We start from the raw sequence: 13,246 nt of genomic DNA, 5'->3' as shown, positions 1-13,246 counted from the left end.
CCACGGGGTCCTCCAAGCCTGGCTTGCAGCTGCCTCCCCCCATCCTCTGGGATGAGCCAGATGCTCAATCGTGTCATCTGCAGTAAATGGCTTTCCTATGTCCTGTCCCTCATCAGCTTGCAGTGCTGGGTCTGCCCCCAAGATGGAACTGAGCAGTGGATGCACAGGCATTGCTCCAATGTCCTGCTACCTCCTGAGATGGAAGGAATATCTCCGAGGTTTGTTGTATATCCACCCCCGCCCCTGCTTTTGCTGTCTCTCCTTGAAGTCTTAAGTACCCTCATTCCACTTGTTCTAACTTGTTCCCCTTCTCCAAAACAATGACTTTTCTACTCTGATAAATACCCCTCATTCAACACCCACATTTGCAAGTTGCTGCAAAGATGAAAAAATTAGGTGCTGTACTAAAATTCTCAGAACAGATGCTCTAGCATTGAAAATGCTGCAGAGACACTTGGCTATACCACGAACTAGCTCTGCCATTGACTACAGATCCTTCCCTGCTAGGAAAGGAGGCCAAGTGCTATCCAGATGCAGCTAATAGAATTATCTCTGTTCTCTGGCTTTGATTCTTCAGAATCAAACACACACATATTCTCTCTCTCTCTCTCTCTCTCTCTCTCTCTCTCTCTCTCTCTCTCCCTCTCTGAAATACAATTTGGACCACGACACACATATCAATATGTTAAATACTAATTATTTACAGAAGAAGGTTCTAGACCGTGTGTTTGCTTGATGTTGTTTTTATTATTTTCTCAAGAGGCTAGGAGCAAAGAGGATCCTGTGGCTGTCCTCCTTAAAGTCTTCCATGGCTCTTCCTTTTGTACAGCCAGGAAGGGGAATGACTTTGGAGACTAGAGCTAAGGACAGCCCAGCCTGTGAAATCAGATTTGGTGTTTTCTGGCACAGTTTGGAACACTGACCACCTGAGTCCAAAGATTTGTCCAGAGAGTCACCTTTGAAAACACTTGTCTTTACACACGGAAGGCACATCTTCAGGGAAAGATTAAAAGAAGGAAATGTGACTTATAATTACTGTTAAGCATGTGTTAACATGGCCCTTGATGAATGCCAAATTTATGCCCTTTTTCCAAACCACACACACACACGAAAAAAAAATTCTAACACTTAAAACATCCATGACATCCTATCAAATAATATTCAAAAATAGGTAAAATTAAATGTATAGCAAAGGAATTTCAGAATAAGCTGCTGAATTTATAAAATGAATCAATTTTTAAAACACATCAATATGATGTCTCGGGGTAAACTATATCAAATATATGTTTATTCAGTGCAAAGTGTTCATTTCCTTCAAGAAAATGTTTCCTGATACATATAGGCCAAGAACCAAAACCTGGAGATTTTTTCAGTTGAGAGAAGCCAGGAACTTTGTGTTTCATTGGAGAATTTCTGCCTAAATCTCAGAAGTTGGACCTCAATGACATGACCAGATAGTGGGTTTATTGGAGAATGTCCCCCATTCCTAAAGTGATAGTATGGACTATATCCCGCTAGGCCAAGGGTAGTTTGGGCTTCTGCCTTCTATTTGATGCCATTTTCCCTCTCTGCTCCCCCCAGCTCACTCTTGAAAGGCCTTCTGTTCTGCCAGCCATAGTGACATCTGCTGGCGGACATGGGAAGTCACAAATCTGGGGGACCCTCTCAACCAAACCTTGTTAATGCTGCCATTTATCACAGGGGCAGGGGTGCGGGCTCTGGAGGGCTGGGCGTCCTGTCATTTCTCCCATACCCTCTCCCAAGAGAGCAACCATGTCTCACGCAGCCAGTTCCCACCTTCCATTCGCAGAACTGAAAGTCAGGCAGATGCAAACCCCAATGCTAGCGTGGGCCCTGGAAAAGAAGCCACCACTCCAGGTGACAATAGACTTGACTGGCTGCTTGGGGACTGAAGCAAGGCAGTTCTCACCCACCTCTGCACCCTCCTCATTTCCAGCAGGCCTCTGCCTGCGGCTAGGAGAGGAGTGGAGCTCTGTCCCCCACGTGGCCCCGCTGTCTCAGGGCTGCTTTAAGGGCAAACTTGCAACTAGGTGAGTCCAAAGAGGATTATTCCAACTCAGAGTTTCTTTTCTTCTAAATTAACGCAGTAGATGTCCACTTTGCGTTTCTGAGAAGTTCATGGTGTCCTAAGAACTCCATGTCACTTTGGCTACTCAAAGTGGGGTCCCTTGGTCAGCAGCACCAGCATCCCTGCTCAGAGCCTGTGAGAAACACTGCTACTCAGAGGTGCTGGCGTTTTGCACTGACAGAAGACACTTTGAAAGAAGCCCCGAGGCTATATCTGCACACACCCAAGTTCACGTGCTTGTACTCCAAGCCCAAATCCCAATGTGCTCTCTAGGAACACTTTTACATCTTGCAATTGAAGCTGTTTGCACACTCTGCTTCTCTTCTGCACTTCACACTCTTCTCACCGAGCACATTCAGAGAGCAGTGCAGGCTCAATATCCGAAGTGTGCTAGCAGGAGAGCCCTTGCACCTCGGAGCACTTGCTCAGATAGGAAGCGATGGGACTACTGGGTGGATCAATTCCTCAAAGATTCTTTGGAATCCATTCCTCAAGCAGATTCTGAAAACTATCTTGAAATTGCATGAGCCTGTCTGCAATGATCTGTGCTTTACTGAGTGCAAAGATGGTTCCAAGTGAAACGGTGCCATCAGCTCTGACAAGAGGTTCTGCTTCCTGCATGTTCAACCAGGGAAAAACCCACACGTGTTCACTGAGAACAAAGCTACTTTGTGCACAAAATTTTTCTGTTTGCCCCCTACAAATGCATCTCAGGATGCACATTCAGAACACATTTCCTGAAAAATCATGACAAAGTATCATTGCAAAAGTCCATTCTGGTCTAGCATCACCAACATTAATTAGGAAATGAATTGCACAGGTTTCATTGTATTCCCTTGGTCTCCTTCTTCTAAAAACTCATTGAAACTGCAAGTGCCTGACAGCAAGCAACTTGCCATTGACCAAGAGCACAGTTGTTTCCAATAGAAACTGGGCCTGCTAGCTCTCAGAAGCCATTGGATTTAAGGCTACTTCAGCCAGGTACAAAGCTCAATGGGCACGATGAGAAAAATGTCATTTCCTAATATGGAAGCTGCTTGCCAAAATTCTTCTGTGCTGCACTTCCAAAATATTCTCAGGAAGCACACTCAGAGCACAGTTTCAGCCCATATGCAAAGAGTGCTAGCAAGAGAGCCTTGGACCTAGGTTCAGCAACTTGGAGAACTGTGGGCCCACTGGGAAGAGCAATTCCCCAAGGTGGATTGAAATCCATTGTTCAATTGTCACAGAATTCACTTGAAATCCAAGTGCCTGCCTGCATTGAACTTGCACTGACCAATTGTACAGACGCATCAGAGGGAAACTGCCACCTCTGAGAAGCGGTGGTTCTTCATGCTAGTTTAAGTAGTGACAAACCCCAATGTGCTCACTGAGAACAAAATGAGCTCCTGAATGTTGAAGCTGCTGAGAGACTGCTTTACTTTTGCACTCCCAAACTACTCTCAGCAAGCACATTCACAGCCGAGGTCAGGCCCAAAATACAATGTTGGCTGACAAGAGAGGCCTTGCACCCAGGATCACCAATTTTGAGAAGGCAATGAGGACTGCTGAAAAGATGAACTCCACAAAATTCCATGGAAACCCACTCATCGGACCTTTCTGAGAACACTTGAAATGCAGGTTTCTGCATGCAAGGAACTCTGTGTGACAGATGGCAAAGTTTGCCAAATGCAAACATGCCTACCAGCTCTGAGAAGCCATTCTCATTCACACTTCTTCAACCTGGGAAAAATCTCCATGTGCTCACTGAGAACAAGTTAGCTTGTGCTACTTGAAGCTGCTTCCACAAACAGTTTTACTTCTGCACTTCTAAGCTGTTCTCATCCAGCACATTCAGAGCACAGTTCAGGCATGAAACACAAAGTGTGCCAGAAAGAGATCACCAACTTGCAGGAGGAAAGAGGACCAGCTGAGAAGATCAGTTCTCCAAAGTCTCATTGACATCCACTTGTCACATTTGTTTACAACATACACTTGAAGTGCAGGTACCCAAATGAGTGAACTGTTTTTGATCAATGGCACAGAGGCTTCAATGTGAAAGCATGCCTGTCACCTGTAAGGAGCAATTTTTCTTTCTTCTAGCTCACACAGAAAAAAACACCATGTGCCTACTTACAACAAAGTTAGTCCTGCAAGTTGAAACTGCTTACAGCAAATGGCTTCCATTCCCCACTTGCAGCCATCAGTGGTTGACAGATGGCACAGAGGCTTCAATGTGAAACGTGAATGACAATCATTACAAGTGCTTCTGACATACTCTAGTTGAACCAGGGAAAGCCCAAAGTGGTCAATGAGAACACACTTTGTTCCTGCAAGTGGAAACAGCTTGCATAAACTGCTTCAGATAGAAAATTCCAAGCTCTTCTCAGCAAGCACATTCAGAAAATAGTTCTGGCCCAATGGAAAAAGGGACCTAGCAAGAGGATCCCATACCTATGATTACCTTCATAAGGTAGCTTCCGAACTTCTGTGTGGAACTGTGTTTCTCCTTGGCCCTTATGCTGTTTTGGAGACCACTAGGAGTTCAGCTTTGTGCAGGATCATCTGACCTGGACTTTTGGCAAGACCTGTACAGCCCTCACACATGCTCAGATGCTACAGGACTTTGCAGACCAGTCCAGACAACAGTAGGCATCCATTCATTGTCTACAGTCTACAGATTCCTAGATGCATGGCATTCATTAACATCAAATGCAGAATTTTCATCAAAAACCATATATATATATATATATATATATATATATATATATATTATATATATATATATATATATATATATATATATTTCCAATCTGAATCAAGAAAATCAGAAATATCCCCAAATCCAAAGAGTGGATCCCCATTGTGATGCTACCAGTGGAAAATTCCACAGCTGACCTCATGGGATGGTTCACAGTGAAAACACAGCTGCATGAAAAATATTACATGACATGACCTTCTGGTTATGTGGAAAGTGGCATGTGAAGTACACATGCATGTCTTCTTCAGACATGGGATTCATTTGCAAGACACCTTATGCAATGGAAAATACTCCAAAATGGGAGAAATCAGAACCACATCTCCAAAGTATTTCAGAAGAGACCAACTCCATCTGTGTATCTATCGCTCAGTGAGTGTGTGTGCTCGTGTGTGTGTGCTCTAGTGTGTGTTTGTGTGTGTGTGTGCTCTAGTGTGTGTTTGTGTGTCTTTGTTTGTGTTTGTACCATGATAGCCGATACTTCATTGCCCCCATTGGAAAACTGACTCAGATAATGCCATCTGCCAAACTCCTAAAGACCAAACTTCTTGCTGATAGAATGAAACATTCCTTCCTGTTGGTTTGGATGTGTCCTTTAGGAATCACTGCTACATTTAGTATACTCAAATCATCACAGTAGATCAGGTAACAAAAACATATATTTTAAAATAATAATATATTAATGGAAACAACAAATACAGGATAGAGTAACAACTGTGTTACTAAACAAGGTCAAGGACAATGGCAAACTATAGATTCAAACTTTGAAGCAAATAGTAATCAATGTAAATATTCCTGGGCTGCCTCAGCCCCGCCCAGGCACACAGCAGCAGAATGGTTTTGCAAGCATCCTCAGGAGGGCTGCAGCCTTCTTTCCAGGACGAGAGGGAGGTTGAGGCTGGATCCACCCATCATTCTTTTGGGAGAGGCTCCTTTTCCTCAGCACGAAGTTGGGTTTTATGTGAGGGTTCTTTGCGTAAAATACGTTGGCCTGCGCTGGAATCCTCAGCTCTGGGGAGAGAGGGGTGTACAAAATAAGGTGGCTCCGGAGGTGCTCCCTGGGACACCCCAACATCTGAGAGCCTGTGCCAGAAAAGGCCAGAGCCACACACCTGAGAGCTCTCCAATTCAGCACCAATACCAACAAAGACAGCCTCCACAGTCCTCCCTGAGGAAGAACTAGGCAGAGCACTTCAACAGACCTAATGTCGGTTCCTACCAAAGGCTTTGGACTCCAGAATATCTCAGGTCCTCTTACATCTGCCAAAGCACACCACTAGGGTTTGCATCTGAAATCTCCCACAAAAGGCTCCTGTGCCGAAGATTCAGTCCCCACATGAGCCATCTTCATAGGTGGGTTTGGAGGGAAGCATTGGATGGTGAGTGCTCTGATGTCAACATGAAATTCTCATTCAAGATGAATACACTACTGGGGGGTGGGAGGGACTGGAAGAAAGGTTGAGCATGGTTGGAGGAAGACCTAAACAGGGGTGCGCCCTGGGCAACAGTACCTTGTTCCTGGTGGCTCCACTGAATCCTCATTCTCCAAGTAGAGGTCCTCCTTCTCCTCTCCATCTTTCTCTCTCTCCCTCTCTCCCAGCCTTGTTCCCTCTCTCCCAGTCTATGCCTTTGTGGCAAGGGCTGAGGAGCTCTCCACTGCCACACACTAGAGCTTTATGGACAGCCTCAGTACACAACCAAAGAGAAAGTTGTGAAAGCCAGAGAAATGGCCTAGGATTCCTCAAGCATGGCCACAGTGAGGACAGGCTGACCAGCACGGATACCGCATTAGAGCCATGCTTCTGCGTTGGTGGAGCCCGCCTCCATGTGAACCATTCTGAGAATGGAGGCCACATTCCAAATGCTGCCCTACTGAGAACAATGGTTCCAAAGACCAGCAAAGGGAATGCTTCCCTCCAACATGGTGTATGGTCCAGTGGTGCCATGACCCCAAGTGGGGGAATACAACAGCCCGCTTCTCTTTCCTCTGAACACGTGTTTCCTGTCGCCCTCCTCTAACCTAGAGCCTGTTCTCCATCCCTTCTGGGTTGGATGTGAAGATCTCTGCTATGAATTTCTAAGACTACCAAGGCCCCAGACAGACTTCCTCTTCCATAGACTCTACTAACCTAACAGAAGGTTAAGATAGGAGACAAGTGATCCTAGAACTCATCGGGATGGTGGTCTTCAGCGTACATAGGCTGGGATAATGGCTGCTGTGGTGTTTGGCTCACAAAAACCAACCAACCAACCAACGAAAAAGTGCTGGCATTATTATCAGATGAGCTTTGTGGCTACGTGCTCAGGAAGCCCTCATCTGACTTTAGTTAGGGATCGCAACCTGGCTATTGTGATCACTCCTTGGCAAGTGGACTCAGGTGCGGAAGACCATGGAATTTATGCAAAGACATGATTCAAGCTGTCTCCCAGGCTGTGTTTTCTTCCCAATTTCATCCTGTTACTGCTTGCTAGAATCCTGGCAATGCTCTGCCAAGGCAGTGGTTTTCTGGTCACACAGAAGGCTTTCAATCCTACTGCTTCAGTCCACAAAATGCCAGTTCCCTCTTTAGCCCATGCATTCCCATGTTCCTCTGAAACCACTCCTATCCCAGACCATGAAAGCATACTGCTCCTGGAAAGAGGCTTTCCTCCTCACTCCTCAAAGATGTCAGCTTTGGATGCCTGTTCATGTCCAGGGGAGGCACCTGGTGGGGAGCCGCAATATCCACTGGGGTATACCATTGGACCTCGAGACCTTCCACCAGCAGAAGTGCAGTTGGCTTTGTGCACGAACCCAACACACCTGTTGGAGTGTTCTTGGGGGTCAGAGACTACTCTTTGGTGCTAAGAGTTGACCTGAGTCCACATCCTGACCCTTGCTCTCTGCCATCTGATTGTCTCACTTACTCTGACGGTGAGAGATGATTTGGCCCAACTCATAATCCTCCGGGTTCTCCTGAGTAAGCAAGTGTAGCTCGAGGGCCCTGCGGATGACGACAGGAGCCCTATCGTTGCAGGTCACCTGGAGCAGCATGGGAGGCAGGCCTTCAGGAAATGGGCCTTGAAGTGACTACTCAAGGACAGTGGGCAGGGGCATTCTGGAGGCACCTCCACTCTAAATACCAGGGCAACATCCATGACCCTACTACCTGAGGCTGACCTCCTGCTCATCGCGTGGGCTCTTCCCATAGGCTACTAGCCCAATCCTTGTACATAGGACTTCCTGGGCCTGCCATTGCTCTTTGTGGAGCTGCACTCCTCTAGAAGTGAAAGGACCCCACTACCTGCATACAGATGCAATCTCATCCCACAAGTTGGGAGGAATGGGACAATAGCCTCCAAGATCCCAGGTCTGCCCGAGGATGCAGGCGGCATTGGGAATGGCCTAGGCACAAAACCTAGAGGCTTTGGTCTGGATTGCCAGGGCCCAAATCAGACCCAGGAACATGACCACGCACAGGAGTGCTGAAAGATAGCCACGAGAGCTCCTGGCCTCCAGAGGCTCAGTGCTGGCTGGGGTGTAGGAGGGCACCTCATACGGCAAGGGTGGTCATTGGGTTACCTGGACATTTAGTAGTAATGTCCAGGTACATGAGGAGTCCCTGGTATTGGACCAGTGTCTGCTCCCCACCCAGGTGTAAGCACCAGGGGACACCCCTGCTCCCAGGCTTACCAGGACATCCTTGGCCATCGTTGGACTTTGTTTCTCTAAGTGGACACGAATTAAGCAGGTGTCTCCCACCTGCTTCTGGGAAAGCGGCCTGGAGCACTTCTTGCAGGTTGATTCTGAGAACTGTGGGGGATGGAACATCAGCAAACCCAGAAACAGAAAGCCACCCAGCCTGTCAGTTGGCTCTATGGGCTTCTAGCACATATGTCCATGTGCTGAGGCTTCTTATTTCCTCAGGTGGGAGTGGAATGGCAGCACAAGTACAGCTTGAATAAGGTAGGTGTTTACCTCCTTTCTCTTGACCTCGGGGCGTTTCCTCACGATGAAATATTTTATCCGCGGTTTCATGGACATATACATGAGTGAGTGGTCAGGGACCTTGATTTCTGCAGAGCGAAGTGGAGAATTGTTAGATGGCACTCAAGGATTTTACCACAAAACACACACAACCGTTGAGAGTCTCCAACAGGGCGAGCCTGCACCAGAATTGAGAGCCCTCCTATCCAGCTACAGTGCCACCAAAGACTCCCTCAGTGATTCTTCCCTGGAGAAGATGATGTACAGGATTCTAAACCAAAAGAGCACCTGGCAATGGAAACAGCACCTTGGGCCCAGAACTTCTCAGTGCAGGTTGGATCTGCCAAAGAGACACTACTAGGCTCTGCATCAGGATTGGCAAAGGCTCCTGTGCTTAGGCCTTTCTCCCCAGGGCAGCCATGCTCACACATGGGCATTCAGGGAAGCGTTGGATGGTGGGCGAATTCATCCACTTGCCCTGGATGAATCAACTCATGGGTGAATACGCGGAGGGGAGGTGGTATCCATCAGAGGTGTGTTGGGCATGGACATGGGAGGACGTCAGCAGGGTGGTGCCCTGGAGAACTCTATTGTTTTCTAGGTTCGCTCTCCTTCCCCTTGTTTCTCATCATGAGCTGTCTGCTTGGTACTTTTATTCTGGTTCTTGTTCTACTTCTGGCTCTTCTTTCTGTCCTGCATCTTCTTGTAGTTCTTTCTGGGTCTTTTTCTTGTTCTTACATGATTCCTTCTTCTTCTTCTTGTGTATCTCCCTCCATCCTTCCTTCAGTTTACCTCCTTCCTTTTCTTCTTCTTCCTCCTGCTCTTCATCATGTGATCCTCTCCCCACTCAGGAGTGTCCTCTTTCTCCTCCTTCTCCTTCTCCTTCTTTCTCTGGCAATGGTGGGGCGTCCTCTGAAGAGCTCAAATCTATCACACTCTTCTGCCCAGATGCAGCCTCTGTTCAGTAGTCCAAGATGAAATCAGTTCTCAATCAATGGCCAGGAGTGAAACCAAGACCAAAGACAAGTGACTTCCTTTCTTTGTCATTGTCACAGTCAGGAAAGACTTCCTAACAGACACCGTATTCTGGATAGGCTTCTACCTGTGGTAGTCAGCACCTCATCTGGACCAGGATTGCTAAAATAGATTCCATCTCCATAAAGTTTCCCCAATGAAAACAAGGTTTCCAAAATCTAGGAGAGGGCCAGCATCACTGCCACCCTCCTGCCATAAGGCATAGATGCCATCACACCTAGTGGGGTCCAGGCCCCACGTAGTCCTCCCTTTTGACGTCTGTTACACACAAATCTCCCCTGGTCTGGACCCTGCTCTCAACTGATGCTTGGGTTGAAAGTGTCTGTTTCTGAAATCATCTTCGTAGATTCTCAGTTTGGTAATTCCTTATTGACTGGCTTATTTTTGTACCAGGGATAAAACCAGAGGCACTTAAGCACTGAGACCATTCCCAGGCCTTTTTACTTGGGTACAGGGTCTCCCTAAGTTTCTGAGGCTGTTTTGAGTGGATGAATCCACTGGCAAGGTGGAGGCACCCATCATCAAGTGCTTTTCCCCAAACCCACCTGTGATCATTGCTGCAGTGGGGAGAAAACCTTGAACACATGAGTCTTTGGGGACCAATCCAGATACAAAGTCTAGCTGTTTCTCTTTGGTGGGTCCAACGTGAACTAAGAGGTTCTGGGGTACAAGGGGCTATTTCCTTGAAAGGTGTTCCTGGAGTGGACCTCCTGTGCATAGAGGGTCCTCAGGGAGGAATCAGTGGGGAGTCTTTGGTGGAACAGTAGCTGGATTCGGGGGCTCTCAGGTCTGTGTGTGAGACCTGAGCTGGCAGAGGCTCTCAGTTGTGGGGGATGTTGGGTAGTGTATTCCTTGAGTGTCACCTACTACGCCTCTGCCCCTGCCTCTCCAGAGCTGAGGGTCCCTGCTGATGCGAAAGTATATCACGGCCTGATTGGAGGAGTGCATTATGACTTTCTTCTTCGGGAAACTGATGCCAGCAAGTCGTTGAAGATCAAAACAAAGGAGGTAAACAGCCACCTTCTTCACTCTTTACTCCTGGTGCCACTCCACATCCTCCAAGGGGACAAGAACCTCAGGTTCTGGATGGATGTTGTAGAATGCCCACAGAGCCAACTGCCAGGCTGGGTGGGGTGCAGGTGCTGGGCTTTGCTGATGTTGTCATCCCCCACAGTTCTTGGAGCCTTCTGTGGCAGTGGCATCCAGGATCCCAGCAGCTGTGAGCAGCAGCTCTGCAGTGGCTGCAGGATCATTGCCCCAGGCCACCCAAAGCAATGAGTGCTGCATGAGAAAAGTCACCAGTAGCAGCTCCTCACTGCTTCACTCCAGCGAGCAGGTGGAAGACAAGCGCTTTGTTCATGTCCTCCTAGAGGGACAGAGCCTGAGAGAGTCAAAGCGCATCCTGGTAAGCCCGACAGCAGGGCTGCCTCCTGTGTGTCCACACAGTGGAAGGCAGGAGACACAGCCAACCCCGGGGCTATAGTGGGAAATAAAGAAGAGAGAGGTCCGTCTTAAGGGCTTAACCAGAGGAGGGAGAGCCTCAGCATGCCCAGCTCCAGCGGTGAGTGGGCCTGTGTATTGTGGGTTTGGCAGGCCAGAAGTGCAGATGGAAGTTCTGTGGACAGATGAAGTCAGAGATATGTCCAGGGTGCAGGCTGCAGTGCCTAGAACTTGGTATTCTCAATGAGTGAGGTTGGAGCAGAGGAGGTGGCAGTGACTTGTCACATGTGTAGGAGGGGATGTGTTCCTGGTAGCAGGGAAGAGAACCTCCTTAGCATGACTAGGTGTAGGAATTTGGGGTCGGGATCACCTGGGGGGTCATGCCAAAGCTTCGGAATGTCAGCCTTTGCATGTATGTAAATGCGGAGCTAAAGGGGTTCTTGGATGAATTTCTATGGATGTGCAGTAGACACGCTAATGCTGCAGGTGTCCAGCTGCAGAGGAGACATGTTCAGTGACTGCCAGTGCTGAGTCCAGTACATCATTACAACCAGACCCGCACCGAGCTTTCAGAGGCCAGGGCCTCTCAAGGCTATCATGAAGCACTCAAGTGCACACTCTTGTATCTGAGTCTGTTTTGTGTAGTGGCAGTCAGGACCAAAATTTTCAGTGTGTCTGCCTCTTCCACCCACAAAGGAAGCCTGGACCCCAGAGCACACTTGGTGCGCAGATCCCTGGCCCATTGCTCTCGTCTCAGTGAGATGAGAGTGTGTCTGTCCCTGAGAGGCACATGGCAGCCCCAAGACAGAGGCATGAGGGGGCTACACACTTGGGCTTGGTGGTCTAGTGCTTACCTTGGGAACAAGAGATCCAGCACCTGCTGGGTGGGGATGAAATCCCAGGAGATTAACCCCATGTTGCTGCTGAAATGTAGGTTCCTCCCACAAATGACAGGCAGGAGCTCATTCCTAAGCTGGTCCTGCCTGTAAGGTTCAAGGCTCTGAACCCTGAAGGGCTCCTCCGTGTTCTGATCATTTTCACCCTGGGTTGGGACCAAGAATGGTGGGTTCAAAATGGAAATGGTGACAAACAGAAAAATGACTTGTGCCAATACACTAGAGTCAAAGCACAATGGGACAGTTCCCATCAGTACAAACACACACACACACACACACACACACACACACACAGAGTCAGAATAGGAGTCCTGGGCCATTCATCAGGGATCAGACTAGAGGGCCTGCTGGGCTCACCTGCCCTGTGCTACTCACTGTTACTCTTGAGCTCCTCTGCGACAATCGCCAGAGGCTCTGGCATCTAAGATGAAGCCTCACCCAGTGTATCCACAAAAGGGCTAGTTGGCCCCCCTGAGATTCCTGGGAGCCTGAGGCTCGGCATTGTCTGCAACCACAGGAGAACATCCTTCTCCCTCCAGTGGCTCCAACCAAGTGAGCTCGGATGGCTTGGTCAGTGAAGTGGGTGCCTGGATACCAGGGTTCCATGTTCTGTTTGATCCATTGTCAAGGCAATGATGTCATTTCCTGTGCCCATACCTGAGCCTCTTTTCACATAAGACCACTTTCAAAAGCCCTATGGGCTGCTGATTTCTCCTCCATGCCTACCCATCTCAGGTGCGCAGGTGTTCACCAACAACTACCCAAACATCCCCACCAGCATCTGCCCTGCTTGGTGCCACTAGAGTTCCAGCTTGGAGCCTTCCCAAATGCATTCACAACCAGTCCTTCCCTCTCAGCATCTTTTGGACCCTGGTCCCATCATTGTGCAACTCATGGTGTGCCCAGGCTTTTCTGGAAAGTAGGGTAGCATCTAATCTCTAGGGTTTATTGTGTCTATTGGCCCATAACACCCTCTATTCTCTCTGAAACCAGAGATGGGACTCACAGGTGGCTAAAGCACAAATGTAGAGATGGGATAATCACAAGAAAGGGAGAGACAAAGAATTCACCCTAACTCAATC

The 13,246-nt window shown here is 48.2% G+C and overlaps 1 protein-coding gene across 1 annotated transcript; it reads right to left on the bottom strand.

The window, feature by feature from the left end:
* Positions 1-5,559: 5,559 nt before the first annotated feature.
* Positions 5,560-12,260, bottom strand: LOC144249819 (ral guanine nucleotide dissociation stimulator-like). The gene is made up of 5 exons (XM_077792024.1): positions 12,123-12,260; positions 8,785-8,882; positions 8,500-8,619; positions 7,734-7,848; positions 5,560-5,837 (listed from the first exon to the last, which is right to left on the bottom strand). Exons 2-5 carry the CDS (start codon positions 8,854-8,856, stop codon positions 5,632-5,634), a joined length of 513 nt encoding a protein of 170 aa, XP_077648150.1. The 5' UTR covers positions 8,857-8,882; positions 12,123-12,260; the 3' UTR covers positions 5,560-5,631.
* Between the last annotated feature and the right edge of the window lie 986 nt (positions 12,261-13,246).

This window comes from Urocitellus parryii, chromosome 12 (genome assembly GCF_045843805.1).
Source record: "Urocitellus parryii isolate mUroPar1 chromosome 12, mUroPar1.hap1, whole genome shotgun sequence".
Lineage (NCBI taxonomy): Eukaryota > Metazoa > Chordata > Mammalia > Rodentia > Sciuridae > Urocitellus > Urocitellus parryii.
This window is presented reverse-complemented; position numbering and strand designations above follow the sequence as displayed.